At 49.8% G+C, this 19153-nt stretch overlaps 1 protein-coding gene across 14 annotated transcripts in view; it reads left to right on the top strand.

The window, feature by feature from the left end:
• The window catches only part of ATXN1 (ataxin 1), a 402928-nt gene that overhangs the window by 378554 nt on the left and 5221 nt on the right, over positions 1 to 19153 (top strand). For all 14 annotated transcript variants that reach the window (XM_070456167.1, XM_070456166.1, XM_070456168.1 and 11 more), the window contains one exon: positions 7061 to 9131. In XM_070456167.1, coding sequence (XP_070312268.1) covers positions 7221 to 9131 — 1911 coding nt within the window. In that variant the 5' untranslated portion in view covers positions 7061 to 7220. The remainder of the gene's footprint in view (positions 1 to 7060; positions 9132 to 19153) is intronic.

Below are 19153 nucleotides of genomic sequence, written 5' to 3'. Positions count from 1 at the left end.
GGGGTTAGCTCCACGCCAAGCGGAGGAGTTCAGTGGAAGGAGGAGAGCAGAGCAGCAGTGTGTCTGGAAGCAGTCCCCTCCGCGTCTGCGTCGAGGAGGTGGATTTTTGATCAGAACCAAGACTGTGAGTCCGTTTGTTGCCCTTAGAGCTTCCCTGAGCCTGGGAGCCCCCAAATGCAGCTGTGTTCTTCTGGGTAGACTTAAATTTTTGCATTAACATATGACATTGAGTCATTGTATTCATTGCCCCCAAATTCCCATGGACTGTAGCCCACCAGACTCCTCTGTCCATAGAATTCTCCACCCAAGAATACTGGAGAGGGTTGCCATTTTTCCCTCCAGGGGATCTTCCTGACCCTGGGATCAAATCTGTGTCTCTTGCATTGCAGGCAGATTCTTTACCATCTGAGCCACCCTATAGATGAACAGGCTGCTCCAAAACTATTATTCTTGGTTCTAATAGAAAGAAGGGGACTGTTTTCTCCTGCCAGTCCTCATTCCCCTGAAATCCCAGTGTGGATGGCAGTGGCAGGCCAGGGCTTCCCCGGCCCTGTGTGGCGTGCATCACTGCTCTGACTGAAGGGTCCTGCACCCTGGTACAGACCCTGGTACCAAACTTGCTTTTGGTGACCCTAGAGAGAGAGAGCTTGTTAACCGCATGATGGTATCCGTGGTTCTCCAAGCCTGATCTGTAGGACATTCCTTCTGGGGGAGTTTCAGCACTGCTGTGCCCTGGATCACCACTAGGTGAGAGTGTTGAGCTTGGTGCTGGGTGAGGCTGAGGGTCCCTGGCTCCCTCGCCCGGGAAGGCTAAAGATCCTGCTGTCTTCCTTATTGAACTCAACCTCTAATCTGGAATGCCACACCCGACACCTGCTACAGTCCGTGATTAGAGCTAGGAGGGATGCCGCGGTGCCCTGGACAATCATCTCCCCCTCTGATCCCTTTGCATTCTCTTTTCCACATGGGACCATCGGCAAGTGTCTCCAAACTCTGCCGCAACGCTTAGGATGGCGCGGGGACTTCCTACCTCATGAGGCAGCCCAGCCCATTTGATTAGTTTCTAGTTTCTACTGTATACACTCATCCATCAGTATCTGCAGGGGTTTGGTTCCAGGAGCCCCTGACGCTCAAGTCCCATGGTCAGCCCTCCATATAAGTGGTTCTGTATTCTGGAATTCAGCCAACCGAAGATTAAGTAGTACTGCGATACAGGGGACGTGGGTTCAGATCTCTGGGTCGGGAATATCCCCTGGAGGAGGGCATGGTAACCCACTCCAGTATTCTTGCCTGGACAATGCCAGGGACAGAGGAGCCTGGTGGGCTGCAGTCCATGGTGTCACAAAGAGTCGGACATGACCGAGCACAGCACACGACAGGTCTTTATTGGAAAAAAATCCCCATGTAAACGGACCCAATTCAAACTCGCATTGTTCAAGCGCAAAGTGTATATCAATGTAATTTGGAGCTCAGTTCTGTTCTGCTGTCTTTCACAGACAGCCTTTCGTAGATCTGAGCATCACATCTCTGCTCCGGCTTTTCGTGTCCTTCCCCAGGCCACACATCTTCAGTTGCTGCCGCTGTTACTTACCTGTCTTGGGTCCAGACCTCCTGATGACCCCATCACTCCATCCTGGGCATGCCCGCCAGTATCCCCTTGCCTCAGGACTTTGTGACCTTACCAATGCTGTACACTATCGCACTATTTATTCTGTTACTGGGAATACTGTGCTTTTTAAACGAAGCTATACCAACTTTTAGGCACCAAACCCAACTGTTGGTTCAGATTGAATGGGCAGTCAAACAAAATTCCTGGGTGGTTTGAAATGAACTATTCTTCGACCAGATCTCTCTAACCCTACTATTAATTGAGCTGTTGAAACCAAGGGTAGGGCATTTATTCATTTATTGTTCATTTTAGTATTTTTGACTTTGTGCCATCACTTCCAACTTCCTAGAATATATTTGAATATTAATTTCAGGTAATATATTAAGCCGGCTTCTTGATAGCTCAGTTGGTAAAGAATCCGCCTGCAATGCAAGAGACCCCGGTTCGATTCCTGGGTTGGGAAGATCCACTGGAGAAGGGATAGGCTACCCGCTCCATTATTCCATATAATATAGTAGGCACCCCTTCCAGCCTTCTGTTACCTCTAAATATGATAACCAAAATGCTTAATAAAATGTTGAGCAGAATAGAACTGAAAATAGAATTCTTGCATACATTTGCCCCACACTGACATTGAACAATTAAGGCCCATAGTACATACTGGAAACTAAGTGTTTGATGAATGACTATGTGATACACTTCTTTTGAGGTATACTTGTTCAGCCAGCCATGAAGCTATCTAATTATGCTATCATCTCGCAGACCTTTCTCCATTCAGGAAATTTCGAGCATGTCAGAGTTGGGCCTACTTCTGACATTTAACCTAATAAATAAAGGCATTCTGCCTTTGCACTACACAGACCAACCTGTTTAATAATTCAGTAAAACAAGAGATCTGCACGCCAGGACTTAAAGAATCCTTGCCAAGTCCTAGTGGCCCCTCCCATCCAGTCCAGTTGTCCTGCCTTTTAAATGGCCGCTCACCAGGCTCTATTTCCTCTTCTTTAAATGAAACTATGTTGTGCATGGACATTACATGCCAGTCAGTCAGGGGTTTCACTCAAGCTGAGAATCTTGCAGGATGGAGGGTGCTGGGCCGAGCAGCCCAGTGGATCGCCCTGACCTTGGAATGCATGTTTAGGACTGTATGTATCAGATTCTAGGCGTGTCTTCCTTTCAGAGCAGTTAGCTGTTATTTATGTGACTTGGAATTGGTCGGGATCATCTCATTTTCCTGTCACTTCTGAAACAAGCTGAATCCATGGTAATGGGTAGGGGTTACAGGGATTTTTGAATGATAGCAAAGATAGAAGTGTCTTCCTTTATTAAAGTTTGTTTTTCCTCCCAGAGATGACTGAATCATATGTATAATTTACAATAATAGTCTTTTTAAAGTGTGTTTCCTTAGAGTTTTTGAAGACAGAAAGAACCAGAAGAAAAGAAGCATCTATTATTTAGAACTGTATCAGGTTTAGGTGACCCCAAAGGAAACAGCTGAGTTCTCCCTAAATATTCCTGTATGTACTTAGTCGATGAGTCATTTCCCACTCTCTCGCGACTCCGTGGACTATAGCCCACCAGGCTCCTCTGTCTAAGGGATTTCCCAGGCAAGAATACTGGAGTGGGTTGCCATTCCCTTCACTAGGGGGTCTTTCCGACCCAGGGATCGAACTCAGGTCTCCTGCATTGCAGGTGGATTCTTTACTGTCTGAGCCACCAGGGGAATAACCCTAAATATTAGCTGCTTGTCTCCAAGGCACCATCAGTTCTGTTTGCTCACAGCACCTAGTTTGGTTTCCCAGCACCTACTCCATTAGAAAGAGGCTGAGATGTTTACTTAGGAGCTTAGGTGTACAGGCTGAGTTTCTCACACCTTGCTGTGCATATGAATTATCTGGGGATTTTGTTAAAATGCAGACTCTGAATCAGGAGCTTTGGGTAGGACCTGAGTCTCTGCATTTCTAAAGCTGCTGGGGGAGCTGGTCTGAGGACCACACTTGGAATAGCAAGGCCATATGCCATTGAGCTAAATTTTAAGGTACTGGTGGAGAGAGAGCTATAAATGTAGATGTGAAGATGCTTAAGATGAATCTATTCAGAACAGTGATTAGGGGGGTGGGGACAAAAAAAAAAAGAACAGTGATTAGCAGGCAAATCATATGTAGTAAACCTTATATAAGTTTGTCTTGATCCATCTATTGACTCCCTGTTCACTTCCCCTTTCCTAATAATAATGTTTAAATGTGATCTGCATGTGTGGCTCTTTGGTAACTTTGCAGTGATGTAATCGTGCGCAAGCCCATGTTTCTGTTGCGGCAGGTGCATCCGGAGGCGCACGCCTCCTCTGGGGGACTCAGGTGAATGAACCATTGGTGTGTTTCAGCACTGAAAAGGCAATTAGGGACATGAAAGCCACTTGTCTGCAGCTAGAAGGAAACTCTAAAAGCAGACATCCACTCTCCTTTCTTCATCTCTTCTTCCTAGGCTCTTTCTCTCTCCTTTTTCCCTCCTGTACTTTCCACCTTCATAGTTTATCTCTCCGTTTGTTTTTTTTCATCCCGTGTACCACCATCTGATGTACCAGGGACACAGTGGCATCCTGTGGCGCCCTCTCGTGGTTCTCTGAAAAGATAGCTAGACACAGTCCCTACTCTCACAATGATTTCCCCTGCTGAGAGATACAGACAGCAGAGAGAGCCAGTGAAGCACAGGACAGGGGCACGTGCCCCAGAATTAAGAGACCCAACTCTGTAGCTGCACTGGTAAATAGGAAATATGGTCCTTCTAAATGTAGGAGGGTGAGTTGAAATTTGTATCAGTCTGGCCCCAGGGTTGCTCCAGTTAATCTTTGTATCCTTCACTTATTGTCAGTATTATCTGGAAAAAGATGTTTATCAGTGGACCACTTTTTAGAAGAGTGCATTTGAATTTGTCTGTTAAGGCCAATATGTTTTAGTGGTCCATTAGCAGAAAAACCAGCCATGGAATCTATAATGAGATCTTTAAGGCCAACAAAGCCACCCAGTGTCTCTCAAAACAAACAAACAAAAAAAGTGTAAATAAACCAAGGCACTGCTAAGAACCAAGTCGGCATTGTTTTTTCAAATTCACTAAAGCTGAGTTCTGTTTTAAAAAGTACCTTCAGAGGGGTTTTCTAGTTCTGTGTATGGTGCATTCCATTGTGCAGCAGTTTTACATTTGCATTGCTAATAGCCCTCTTTGCAAACGTGTTTGACATTTTACTTGGCTTTGAAAGGACTTTTATGCTGCTATTTTTTTCTTCCCTAGAGCTGCCTTGGGCTAATTAACCTATTCCCTTACTGGCTGGGCCTACTATATGCAAATACCCTCATTCTGGATTCTGACACACTACTCTTACATGAACATCGCTAATGAAATCCTGTGGGGTTTTATTGGAGCAGCGCTACTGTGGGGCCAGCAGGGGGCGCATGGAGCAGTTCACGTCGAGTCCATCTCCTAAATTACTTTCCTTTGCTAGTCCCAGTGGGAATGCCAGAGCTTATGCAGTTCTCTTAGAGTAAGTTGAAACCTAGAGATAAAAGATCAGTATCAGCACTTTTTAAGCACTCAAAAGGGTCAACTGTTTTCAATTTTGGTAGTTTAATTTTATTCTGTCGTTGGTTTGAAAACAGCACTGGCATCTCAGGAGATTTGTGTATATTGGGTGTAAATTACATGCCACGCACTTCCTAGGAGAAGACTATACAGAATGCAGTTACCTGGGGCTTAATAAAGCCGGAGGTTGGGAGGGTAACGCTGAAAACTGCTGCTTTACTGTGTCTGTTTTAACAGCAGACTATAGAAAGTGAGTCTGGGTAGAAGAAATGCTAAAACCCAGGTCCTAGAATTCCCAGAGCCTGATTGAGCAACTTGCCAGGATCACAGCACAAGACTGCTCACAGCCTGTAGGCAGCCGTCACATCCGCCTCCTGTTAGCCTAACTCCTGTTGGTTCCACTGATGATCTGCCTTTTCTCAGGTGGACATCTGTCTGCCTACACAGTCCTGGTAACAGAGTTCAGTGGTTCCCAAAGACTGAGATAGGTGTCCATGAAAACTGGATCCCTCCTTGTATGTCCAGGTTGAAACACAGAGGCCTGATTGGTCTAGCGGAGGCTTCATCTCTAGGGTTCATGGTGGACTGGCCCTTTCCAAGGAGAAGAGGGTGGAGCGTATGGACGGAAAATTCAAAGAGCACTTGGAAAGGAAGTAAGAGGCAGAGATGAAGCAAGCATGTTGCCCTCATTAAGGACACCCTCAATGCCTGATTATTGCATTTTTAAAAACCAAACCATGTTCCTGTTTTGACTGTCTCCTAGATTCCTTTTGGCTGTTACCATATGAGTAGCTGTACTGGGAGCTGTTTGGAAACGTGTAGAGAACAGAATTATTGGGGGCTCCCCTGCTCAGCTGGCCTGTATATAGTGTCTGTGTTTTTATCTGTGTGTATGTGTTAGGCAAGAGAGAATTGTTGTGTATCCAGTATGGACCCAGAGCCACTAGAATCTTTGAGTAGCGCCGATGGCAGAGCTTCCCTGATAGCTCAGCTGGTAAAGAATCTGCCTGCAATGCAGGAGACCCCGGTTCGATCCCTGGGTTGGGAAGATCCCCTGGAGAAGGGAAAGACCACCCACTCCAGTATTCTGGCCTGGAGAGTTCCAAGGGGTCGCAAAGAGTCCTAGGAGACTGAGCCATTCCCACTCTCACTTTCACTATGGCAGAGGAGGACTCAGGTACCCTGTGAAATCCCCTGGGGACTCCGTTCCTAACCTGGTCCTCTCAGCGCTGGCTCAGAGGACGGCTGACACTCGCTGGTGCCATCCTCCTTGTGGGCTGCATCTGATCCTCCAGAGGCTGGGTAAACATAGAGCTGAGGAGTGGGAGGGCCACTTCTGGGAGGGAAACTGAGAAATGCATTGTTTGCCCTCCGAAAAGAAAGTGAAGTCGCTCAGTCGTGTCCGACTCTTTGCGACCCGTGGACTGTAGCCCGCCTGGCTCCTCCGTCCATGGGATCTTCCAGGCAAGAATACTGGAGTGGGTTGCCATTTCCTTCTCCAGGGGATCTTCCTGACCCAGGAACTGAACCCACGTCTCCCGCATTGCAGGCAGACGCTTTAACCGCTTTAACCAGGGAAGCCCAACAAGAAAAGGGGGGGTGGGGGAAAAGAGGGCATTGAGAGAGAGATCTTAGAAGACTTATTAAATCCATAAAAAAGGTTTGACTTGCTCCATGCCTTAATGATCTTCCCGATGTCCTACCCAACACGGCCAGCGTTTCACCTGCTCTAATAGTGGGGCTGGCGGCAGGATTTTGAGGGATTCACATGAATCTCGCGGGAGGGTGTTCTTTTCCGGTGTTGATGTTCTGACGCCCTGTTCCCCCCACCCCCACCCCTCTCCCCCTTGGTCCCGACCCTCTGCCTTTTCCCAGATTCCAGAGCAGCTGCTGGAGGATCGCACCCACGGGGAGATGATTCCTCATGAAGAGCCTGGATCCCCTACAGAAATCAAATGTGACTTTCCGTTTATCAGACTAAAACCAGAGCCAGTCCGACAGTGAAACGGTCACCGTGGAGGGGGGACGGCGAAAAATGAAATCCAACCAAGAGCGCAGCAACGAATGCCTGCCTCCCAAGAAGCGCGAGATCCCCGCCACCAGCCGGCCTTCCTCGGAGGACAAGGCGGTGCCCAGCGACAACCACCGCGCGGAGAACGCAGCATGGCTCCCCGGCGCCCGGAGCCACGTGGGCGGGCGGCTGGGGCCGGCGGGGCCCCCGGCGGAGCTCGGTTTACAGCAGGGAATAGGTTTACACAAAGCGCTGTCCACGGGGCTGGACTACTCTCCGCCCAGCGCGCCCCGGTCCGTCCCGGCGGTGGCGTCCACCACGACGATGCCGGCTGCATACCCGCCGCCCCCGCCGTCCGGGGCCCCCGTGTCCCCGGTGCAGTACGCCCACCTGCCGCACACGTTACAGTTCATCGGGTCTTCCCAGTACAGCGGGCCCTACGCCGGCTTCATCCCTTCCCAGCTGATCTCGCCCACGGCCAGCCCGGTCACCAGCGCGGTGGCCTCGGCCGTGGGCGCCGCCACGCCCGCCCAGCGCTCCCAGCTGGAGGCCTATAGCAGTCTGCTGGCCGACATGGGCGGGCTGAGCCGAGCCTCCGGACACAAAGCTGAGCCGCCGCCACCGCCACCGCCGCCGCAGCACCTAGGCCGGACCGCGGGGCTCCTCCCCCCGGGGTCCCCACCGCCCCCGCAGCAGAGCCAGTACGTGCGCATCTCCAGCTCGCCACAAAACGCCGCGCGCCCGGCCTCGCCGCCGGCCCTCCCCGTCCACCTGCACACGCACCCGACCATGATCCCGCACACGCTCACCCTGGGGCCCTCCCCGCAGGTGGTCGTGCAGTACACCGACTCCGGCAGCCACTTTGTCACCCGCGAGGCCACCAAGAAGGCGGAGAGCAGCCGGCTCCAGCAGGCCATGCAGGCCAAGGAGATGCTGAACGGGGAGGTGGAGAAGGGCCGCCGGTACGGGGCGCCCCCCGCGGCCGACCTGGGCCTGGTGAAGGCGGCCGGCAAGGCCGTGCCCCACCCGTACGAGTCCAGGCACGTGGTGGTCCACCCCGGCCCCGCCGACTACAGCGTCCGCGACGCGTCGGGGGTGCGGGCCTCGGTGATGGTCCTGCCCAACAGCAGCACCCCCGCCGCCGACCTCGAGGGGCAGCAGGTCACCCACCGGGAGAACTCGCCGTCCGCCCTCAATGACAAGAGCAGCCTGCACTTGGGGAAGCCCGGGCACCGCTCCTACGCGCTGTCCCCGCAGCAGGCGCTGGGCCCCGAAGGCGTGAAGGCCGTCGCCACGCTGTCCCCGCACACGGTCATCCAGACCACACACAGCGCCTCGGAGGCCCTCCCGGTCGGGCTGCCGGCCACGGCCTTCTACGCGGGCACGCAGCCGCCGGTCATCGGCTACCTGAGCGGCCAGCAGCAAGCGATCACCTACGCCGGCGGCCTGCCCCCGCACCTGGTCATCCCAGGCACCCAGCCCCTGCTCATCCCGGTGGGCAGCGCTGACCTGGAGGGGTCGGGCGCCGCCTCGGCCATCGTCACGTCGTCACCCCAGTTTGCTGCAGTGCCTCACACGTTCGTCACCACCGCCCTGCCCAAGAGCGAGAACTTCAGCCCCGAGGCCCTGGTCACTCAGGCTGCCTACCCGGCCATGGTGCAGGCCCAGATCCACTTGCCCGTGGCGCAGTCCGTGGCCTCCCCCGCCGCCGCCGCGCCCCCCACGCTGCCGCCCTACTTCATGAAAGGCTCCATCATCCAGTTGGCCAACGGGGAGCTGAAGAAAGTGGAGGACCTGAAGACGGAGGACTTCATCCAGAGCGCGGAGATCAGCACCGACCTGAAGATCGACTCCAGCACGGTGGAGAGGATCGCGGACAGCCACAGCCCCGGCGTCGCCGTGATCCAGTTTGCCGTCGGGGATCACCGAGCGCAGGTAACATTGCGTCCGCATCACGCAGGTAGGGGTACACCGCGCCATGCCACCTCCCTTACCTCCTGGCACCGTGACTTTCTTCCAAGCGGCAGGCCTGTCTGCAGCTGTGGGGGTGACTGAGGGTTTTCTTTCACTTTCACTTTGTACCTAAAGGTTAGACTTTTCACATTACCCCCAACCACCGTTCTCTTAAGAGAATTAAGCCCTAATGCACCCCAAAGCATTCGCTGTTTGTAATGAATTAATTTCTCTGCTTCTCCAATGGGGGCTGGTCAGGTACCATGCTTGGGACAGTTAAGAAGATCACCACTCAGGTTATTTTGCTGATGATGTTCTGTGGTTTAGATGAGTAACCCTGATTAAGAAAAGCCATTTTCCACCTCCACTCCCCCCCACCCTTTTTTTTTCGGTCAGGAAAAGGCACTGCTGGTTCAGGGGAGAATGTTAGGTGCCCAGAGTTGCGATATCCCATTACAACAGTGTTGTAATAACAAAATAACAGTGTTTTGTTATTGTTTTTATTTATTTATTTAACTTGGCTGTGCCAGGTCTTAGTTGCCGCACTCGGAATTTTTGACCTTTAGTTGTGGCATGTGAACTCTTTGTTGCAGCATGTGGGATCTAGCTCCCCGACCAGGGGTCGAACCCAGGCCCCCTGTATCAGGAGCTTGGAGTCTTAGGCGCTGGACCACCAGGGAAGTCCCAACATCCATGTTGTAACGTGTAGGTTTTGTTATCATTTAGGTGTGGTGAGGCCAACAGAGGAGAATACATCTGCCATTGAAAAGGTGGTGTGTTATATTCAGATCCCAAGAAGAGGGGATATGCCAGGCCAAGTGGGCTGACGTGCGGAAGCAGCCCAGGGTCTGTTACAAGGCACTAGAGGGGAGGAGAAAACGTGGACAAGAGCCCTTATTGTTGTTTCTGTGGGAAGAAGTGGGTGAGGCAGGGCAGCAAGCATAGGTTTGGCTAGTTGGAATCATTTCAACAGGCTCTGGGTACAGGAGCTGATCCTAGGTGTCTGATAGTGACCCAGAGAGTGAAAGTCCCATTCAGTGAGGAGGAAGCTCGGGTGTGGGTGTTTTCTTTGCAGGTGAAGAGCATTATCCCCGGCAGAGGCGCTATTAGCTATGTCTAGGAATTAGCTAACCCAGGGAGGGACAGTCTCTCCAGTTTCAGCAAGACCCCAAGATGTCAAAGCATCAGATACAGAGAATAAAAGGCCTGGTTCATATAATCTGGAAGGTCAAGGCTGTCCCAGGTGATCTGGACTTCTGATAAATAGGAGCCCCAAGGGCCAGATGCAGCCAAGCTGAGTCATGTTAAAACTGGAACCGTGGTCAGCTCTTAATTTCCATGCGTTCCTCCAGTCCACTCTTTTCCAGCTTCTTAAATCACTTGAATGCATTTATTCCGCATTCATGTGTATGGAAATGGCAGTTTCACTGCCCAACTTGCTTGAAGTCAGGTTTGGCCCCCAGGGGGGAGCTTCCCAAGCTATAGAGCCTCAGTGCCTCTGGGAATGGGATATGACAGCACCTCCTTCAGTTTGAAATGAGTTGAAAAATGGTCAGGGCGTAGCTGGTATTTGGGACAGTCAAAGATAAACAAACTAGTTAATGGTTTGAATTGTTTTTAGAATATTTTTAAAAAGATCAAGTGAGGTGGGGGAGTCTGATTTTCCAAAGCGTTTTCCAGGACTGCTTGTGAATGTCCGGATGTGGGATCTTGCACAATATCAGATGGCCTGCGTTGCCAGAAGCTTTTAGCCCCGAAGACTTTTCTTTTTAATGGTGAGATGTCGCTGTGAACTTTGGTGAGGCCGAAGAAAAATTTCTCAGGGTTCTGATGCCAAAAAAAAAAAAAAGAAAAAATCAGGATATTTGGAAAAGGGCATCATTATGTAGAACTCCCTACCCATGTCTGAGTTTCTGCTCCCTATCCGCATCCTACATGGATTATGAGTGGATGGATCCTCATTGAAAAAAGAATGAGCTGACTTACTAGCAAAGTTGTCATTTAACAGACCCCAAGTGAAGCCTGGGAAATAAAAAAGAAGGAAAAATAAATGTTTTTTTTTTTTTTTTTTTTCATGATCCTTGTAATCCTTAAAGCAATACTGTGAACAGAGGTAAGCAGAGGAAGAGGGTTATTTTGAAATGCAACTATCTCCTACCCAGCACCTCTTTTCAGCTTTCAGTAAAGAACAGCTCTGAGCTGCAGGCTCATCTCCAAGGCAGCAGGAGCCCCCACAGACCAGAGCCTTACAGACCTCTAGGTTCCAGATTGACTGGCATTGCGGAGGGAGGTAGCATCTCTGCGTGCTCGTCCTGCCCGATCCTCTGCAAAGTGAATGCTTAAACGATCGGCTTCCATGTGTGAAGTCTCATTTCCTTCCTGTCGCCAGGCCACCGGTCTCTTTACTGACGGCCAAGGTGCAAATTAGAAGGTAGCGGGTTTGTCAGGGCCTGTTCACAGGCCTGTCAGGCCGCCCCTGTGTGGCCCGGCCGCCCCCTGGGAAGTATTCAAAAGGGTGGCTGGAGTTCCAAGCTGCAGAAACACAAGTGCAGGGCCCGGCACGCCAGTGATGTGTCACTTTACCCAGAAGCCTATCAGAAACAGGCTGACATCATCCCAGCTAAAATACTCCACCAGCTGTGTTTGCCACAAGTGACGGGGGAATCAGAGAAAGGGAGCGGGGAGAGGGGCGGGCGAGAGAAGGAAGGTCCGGATTTAATTTACACTCTTAAGGGCTGAGGGCCTCCCTTCCTCCCCAGGGGGTCTCTGAGGGGTTTTCTCCCCTGGCCTGGAGATCCCCTCTCGGTCTTCTCAACCGATTAGAAATCTCTTTAACACTTGCACCCATTAGGGAGGTTGAGAGATGTGCAGAGCGTTTTCACTGAATTAGCCAAATCATGGATTTGACTGGGGAAGTTGTGGGAGGAAGGGGGTAGTTTTCTAAAGGATGGATGGCTTTGTGACCCCTGGCGTAAATCCTGCATAGAAGCAGGACCACAGGGACGCTTGACTTCATAACCTACCCCGGGCGTCCCGGGTGAACGCGGTGTGGCTGGTGGGAGAAGCCCCGAGCCTGGGGTCTGGGCGACGGTAGGAGGAAATGGTCCCACTTCTCTCTGAGCTAGGGTTTTGCTAATAACTAAAATGGGCAAATGATTCCTTATATGAGATCATATCCTCAGCATCCTCTTGGTTTTTGTATTCCTTTGTTTTCCTGCCATGCAGAACAGCCCTTGTAAAATTTACTGGCACCCACTAAGCAAAAATAAAATAATAAAAAGGGGGAGGGGATATACAGGGAAAGTTACCTGACTTCATGCTAATAGCATATAGATCCAGTGAGAAGGAAAGCCACCCTGTATAGAAACGAGGGGATTTTCACTGAGGGATTATTTTTAGGAGCCAAATTCCTAATTATTATTGTGATAAGAGACCTCCAGGGTGGTGGATCTGAAGCTTCGTGTGAGGCAGTGTAGGAGAAAAAACCTTTTGCATATTCGTCCCCATCCCTGTAGTTTCGTCATTCCCAGAGCAGTATTCCTTGGCCCAGGCAAAGTGTCCTTGCATCCCAGTTTTCCCAGGCTGGTTCTCCTCCAGGAGAATTAAAGGGGCATCTCAGGCATTGTCTGTTAGCCTGTGTGCACCACACGAAGCTTCTCAGTAGTCACCCATGGTCTCCTGAGTCTATGGTGAGCCCAGAAGGGATCCTGAGATGATAATAACATCCACATGGGAGCCAGTGTGATTCAACTGGAGGGCAGAGCATCGTCTGCTTGGGTGGGAAGCAGGTTAACTGGTCAGAAAATGCAAGACCTGGAGCTGAAAAGCCCCGAGGCTGAATCTGTCCTCCAGCACCTGAGCTTTGGGACTTGGTGCACACACGCTTCGCGGTGCAGATGACACATGCACCCTCCATCCAGCTCATGTTGTAGTGTGAAGAATGAAAGTGGTTGTAAGAATGAAAGGAAAGTGAAGCCAAAGTGTTAGCCACTCAGTGGTGTTACTCTCTGCAAGCCCGTGGGCTGTAGCCTGCCAGGCTCTGTCCATGGAACTCTCCAGGCAAGCATACTGGAGTGGGTTGCCATTTCCTTCTCCAGGGGATCTTCCCAACCCAGGGGTTGAACCTGGGTCTCCTGCATTGCAGGCGGATTCTTTACTCTCTGAGCCACCAGGGAAGAAAGAAAATTAGCTCAAAAGAACCAGTTCAGTAGGTGGGTAGTAGGTCCTCAGCAGTGTTAGTTTTACTTCCTTGCTTCCGCTTGGGTGGGACTTTGACCCTGAGAAGAGAAAGGTTAGGTCCTGAAAAGTGAATGAGTAAAAGGCCTCAGGCTCTTACAAGAGCTTTTGGAAGGAGGGCCAGTTTAGCAAAGTCTGAAAAGGAGGCTGAACTTCTCCAGTGAGCCTCATAAGCCATTTCACTCTGCCTGTGTTCCTGCGGCATATTCCCTAGGAGAGGTCCAGGAGCATCCCTCGCCATCACTGTTTCTATGAAGGAAGGTCCATGATCTCACGCTGGCCTGTGTGCACGTAACACTGTCTGCCTTTCCTGAGTGTGAGCTGGACTGGAGGGGTCATTTGACGGTTGAGCCCTGCACATCAGTGACCAATGAAGAAATGAGGGCTCATGCACCTCTCCTTTGCAGAAAGGATCCGGGCATCTTGCCCACTGAGGGACCCCCGGCCCGGGACGGCCCCCCTGGGGAGCCCTGGGCTTCCATCTCTGAGCAGCCGCCGCACCCCTCCGTCTCATGCTTCCCAGGCTCGACTTTTCTGAAGAGTGCTCGACATTTTGTCAGTATGATCGCAGGATGTTTTCTCTGTGATGAGGCTGCTTTTTTCCCTTAGCGCTGGGCCCTGTGTCTCGTTAGGGCTGTCTGTCGCCTCCCAGAGTCAGGAGCTGCCTGCCTCCTTTTATCTCCTCGGTGGCAGCTTAATATTCCGTGTCATTTTCTTCTCCCAACTCGTGTGTCTGTGTGTGTGTGCGCGCACGCATGTGCTTGCACGCACACACCCATACAGCATGTTACAATGACGTGCTCACTGCACAGTCCCAGGTTCAAATCCCAAATGAGTCCCCCAAGATGAAAGGTTGTTGCTGAACCACGCAAAGGCACTGGAATTCTTGGCCTCCAGAGGAAAAGAATTCAATTTGGGGCCAGAGATGAGGCTTGATTGCTTAGAGCTTTTGTGTAATAAAGTTGTATTAAAGTATAAAGGAGATAGAGAAAGCTTCTGACATAGGCATCAGAAGGGGGCAGAAAGAGTACCCCCTCGCTACTGTTAGCCATGGAGTTATACACTCTCTAATTAGTTATTACAATGAATCTAAAAGAATGTCTGGAGGTTGTAAAGACCTCACTAGACCTACTCCCATAATTTACATTTTAAGGTAATAGGATTAGCCAGGTTTTTTCCAGAGACTGTCCGCAGGCAGGATACATTATTGTTATATAATCCTAAGGAATTTAGAGGGAAAATGTTTGTCCTTTCTTCCTCCTTGAGAATTCCAGACCCCTCTCTCCTTGGGGACCCCTAGACTTCTTATCAACCTGCCTAGGAAATGACTGTTTCATATTCCACTATTTTTTCATTTGACCTCCGTGTTCTGTGAGCCATCATTGGCTGCATTATGCATTTAATGGGTTAACTGGTGCCTTAAAATAGCCAGAGCCCTCCTGCAGGCAGCACAGACGCCTGTATAGTCCCTAGGCAGCCAAGGCAGACCGATTGCCAAGCATTTTACACTTGGGGCTTGGTGGATGTGAACCCTGATGAATCAGAAAATGGGTTGCGGCCGCCCTCAATGCAAAGCTCATTGCTGGCCCTGGGGTCCAGTGATTGGTGATAATCCTCCCAGCTCTAATGCCAGAAAGGCTCCAGCAGAGAAGCAATATCAAACACATTTTTGTCTGTGTTCCCTCCCCCTCTCCTCAAAAGAAGAAAAATGCTCTGCTCTAGCATGTGTGTGATATAAGTGCCCCCAGCTTGGGGATCTTACATGTGTTATTGAAGCAGATTATCTGGGACCATTGTAGTTTATAGCTTTTTTTTTTTTTAAGTAGACTTTATTGTTGAAAGTAGTTTTAGGTTTATAAAAAATTGAGCAGAAAGTTCAGAGTTCCCAGACACCTAGAGTTTCCCGTTATTAAAATCTTGCATTTTAATGGTACATGTGTGACTTGTAATTGATGAACTAATATTGATACATTATTATTAACTAAAGCCCATACTTTATATTAGGATTTACTCTGCACTCTACATGCTGTAGGTTTTGATAAATGTGTAATATCACATATCCAGCCTTCCGGTGTCCTAGAAGATAGTTCCCCACCCTAAATATCCTTCATGCTTTACCTATAGGTGTTCCCCACCCCACCCCCAACGCTGGCAATCACTGATCTGTTTCCATCTCTGTAATTCTCCCTTTTTTAGAATGTCATGCAGTTGGACTCCTGTAGTGTGTAGCCTTCTCAGACTGACTGCTGTCACTCGGGAACATAAATTTATAGTACCTTCATGTTGTTCTGTGGCTTTGAAAGCTCATTTCCTTATAGAACTGAATAGTACATGTTTGTTCTTTAAGGCACGCATTTTCAGACCCTGGTAGGGAGGGAAGGCAAGTGGGACAGACCCGTGTGCCCCAGAGCCGCCCCGGTCACCTGCCAGTCGGGTCTCTGGGAGCCAAGCGACATTGCGAGAACTCTGCTCATCCGTCATGTGGGGCTTGTGTTTGGAGGCGTCTCTGTGCTGGGATGTGGGTTTAATGAAACAGCTTCCACCAAAGACTGAGTCAGGCTTAGCGTGAACGTGATGAAATGTTTTAAATAGAACACTCACAGACTCTCTTACACTCGACTGAAGAGGTGTGACTGTTTTTATTAATGATTTTTCAACAGTGAAGTAAATGGGGCCTCTGTCAACCCCTCCATCTTTGCTCCAGTGTTTTCAATTTTTTTTTTTTTGACATGGAGAATGTGGTCATGCAAACTAGCCTTCGAGGAGAGCAGGCGGACTTTTCTCTATGGGTGAAACAGGACCCAGAACTTCACTTGCAGACAAAGTTAGGGATTCCCAGTATAAGCATGTCACCAAAAGTGAGAGGTCCTCACTGACGCCCATTTCTGAGTCATATCCTCACTCCTGGATGCAGGCAGAATGTGTACATTTGCAATAGGCTCGAGAAGAAAATGCTTTGTAAAACAGATGCCCTTCACATTTGTGAAAACAGGGATTCTCATGAAGGAAAAGGGAGACAAATTTAAACAACAGACGTTTTGTTTTCTTTATATCTTGCTTTTGGTGATACATACATATGTGTGTGTATAGACAGAGCACTAATCTACTGTTGAAAAATACAACCAAACAGCATAGATGTGTGTATAGGCATGCACGGTTTAGATATGGTGGTCTTTAAGTAGCTAAAGGTACTTTACTGAACTTACACAAGAGCTAAGAATGATCATAAAAGGCGGTCGTTAGCCAGATCAGGAGGCAACACTAAATAATTATCAGCCCAAAGTGAGGATGTTACCTCCCTGTCTTGGTTTCTTCCTCTTGAATAGAAGTTGCAGGCGATCGTTTTAGAGGAGCTGGTTTAGTGGGGATGGAGAGAGGGAGGGGAGGGGAGGGCAGGTTCCTCTTTGGAGCCGTGGGGAGCAGTGGGTGTGTCTGCAGCCACGGGAGGAGGGCGGGAAAGGGCACAGGAGGATGGAAGGTGACCACCCCTAAAAAAAAGAGGTGCTGGATACAAGGCATCCAGGGATGAAAGGCAGAGGGGGCCTCAAGCTGATACCAGGACAAAGGCTTTTCATGCTCCCATTTCATCCTCCAGTTTGCTTCAAGTGTTTGGAAAAGGATGTATTTATGTGATGAAAAAAGAGAAACTGGCTGTGTTGAGCTGCCAGGAGTTATATAACAGGTTTTGGTCTTGTATGGTCCTGCCCTCATGAATATATTTTCATTGGGGTTTAATCAGAGCCCATTTGAGCCTCGACAAGGCCATAAAATGAATTCATGGTTATTAGCGCAGAAAGGAACCTCACGCCTGGGGAGAAAGTAACTCAAGTATGACTCAGTGAGATCAGGGTGAGCGCCACGTCTGATGGGGCTGTGGAGTGAGGCAGCTGTGGTTCTCCTGGAACGGCGCCTGTGAAGGGCTTAGCGGGACCCAGGGAAGGTGCAGCTCCTCTCTGGGCGAGGAGCGTGAGCCCGGTGGAGTCCCAGCTGGGGTCGCAGGCCCAGGCAGTCTCTCTATAGCATCTAAACGTTGGCCTCTGTTGGCCAGTGGTACATTGCGGTGTTTTCACTCGTGGAGGGCAAACACAGAACCAGTCTCAGATTTGTCCTGAGCACCCATTATAGGCAGGGAGGCGTCCTGCACCCTGGGGATAGAACGGTGAGCAAACCAGGCAGTGTCTCAGCACAGCACCCCCACTCCAGAACGTACAATCTCTTGGGAGTTCCTGGGCAGAGGTGAAACAGAGAAATATGGAAGGAAAGAAAATGATGCATCAAAAGATAACACGTGGTGTGGGAAAAAATTAAGCAGGCCAAAGAGGATGGGGAATAGTTAAACAGGGTGTTTGGTGGCACTCTCTCTGAGAGGGGGAGCAGGAGGCGACAGGACACAGAGCAAGAAGGCTTTCAAATGGAGGGAATAGCAGACGCACAGACCCAGAGGCACAAGTGTCTTTTGGAGTGAAAGGACCAAGGAGAAGACCAGCGTTACTGCGGTGCAGGGATGAAGGGGTGGGATGCAGACCACGCCGGGTTTGTTCACAGGGCTTTTTCTCCCAGTGGGAAGCTGGCTTGGCCAGGACTGTGGCTGTGGAGGATGAGAAATAGTCTCATCCTAGCTGCATTTGGAAGAGAGAACCCCTTGGACTTGCTTGTGATTTGGATGCATGTGGTCTGGGAGGAGGAGCCCAGGAAAGTATGCCCAGGCTGTTGACTTGAACGCTGAAACTGTAGGGACGCGGCTCTTGGAGGTGGGGAGGAACCCAGGAGGTGCCAGTGGGCAGGGGCGTATCAGGGGTCTGTTTGGGACACGTTCAGTTAGTTGCCAGTATACAGCCAAGTGGACATCGCCAGGTGACGTGGTTGCCAGTATCCAAACAGGCCCTGGTGAAATTACTGGTTTTGCATGCATGTTCTGGCTCCTCATTGACGGCAGGAACTAGGTCTTAAACAGTAAGTCTCACGGTCTCAGTGTTATATTTTGAACTTGATTCAAACTGCAAAACCTGGAGTGTGAAACACTTAATATTTCTCAGCACCAGAGGGAGCCCCACATGGGCCTCAAGTTCAAGGAATTCAGACTCATTTCTGGTTTAAAGCGACATCATGTCACAAAATCCCACCATGTCCATTTCATATCCACAGTAGTACCTGTTGGCCTTGACAGCATGTTTTGAGGCAGATAATGCTCCTCTGTAAGGGAATTTCAAGCAGGCAGACCCAGCCATATACATTCTCACTGAAAAATCTGTCAGTATGATTTCATTAACTGTTAATGATCAGTTAACCTTTGAGAATGTTTACGTCCTTCTCACAAACCTAATTACAAAATGAAAATACTTTTGCTATGACTACTTCAGTGTGCTTATTTGAGATATGTACAATGAGAGTTTAACTTTCACCCAAGGACAGGCAAAACCTTACTTTAGTTCATGTATATCCAGACCCCCCAAAAAAGTACATTATCTAGATAATTCAGGCTACAGCATTAGGGAGGGAAGAATATTCATGAGGATAAGTATTAGCGAGGATAAATAATTAGGAGAAAAATAACACGGGGCCTGAGCCATGCAGTCAACTGCTTACTGTGATCAGATGACCTGAATCTTTTGCTCCTAGTTTGTATGGACCCAGCTGAAGGGGTGGCATCTTTTCCTGGGATGGCAGAGCTCTCTGGGGAGAAGACAAAGCAAGCTTTTAGGAGGAAGGGACCAAAGGCAAGCCTTTGAAGTGACAGGGAAGATTTCCCCAAAGCTGTCTAGGTTAAA

Source organism: Odocoileus virginianus, chromosome 27 (genome assembly GCF_023699985.2).
Source record: "Odocoileus virginianus isolate 20LAN1187 ecotype Illinois chromosome 27, Ovbor_1.2, whole genome shotgun sequence".
Taxonomy (NCBI): Eukaryota; Metazoa; Chordata; class Mammalia; order Artiodactyla; family Cervidae; genus Odocoileus; species Odocoileus virginianus.
This window is presented reverse-complemented; position numbering and strand designations above follow the sequence as displayed.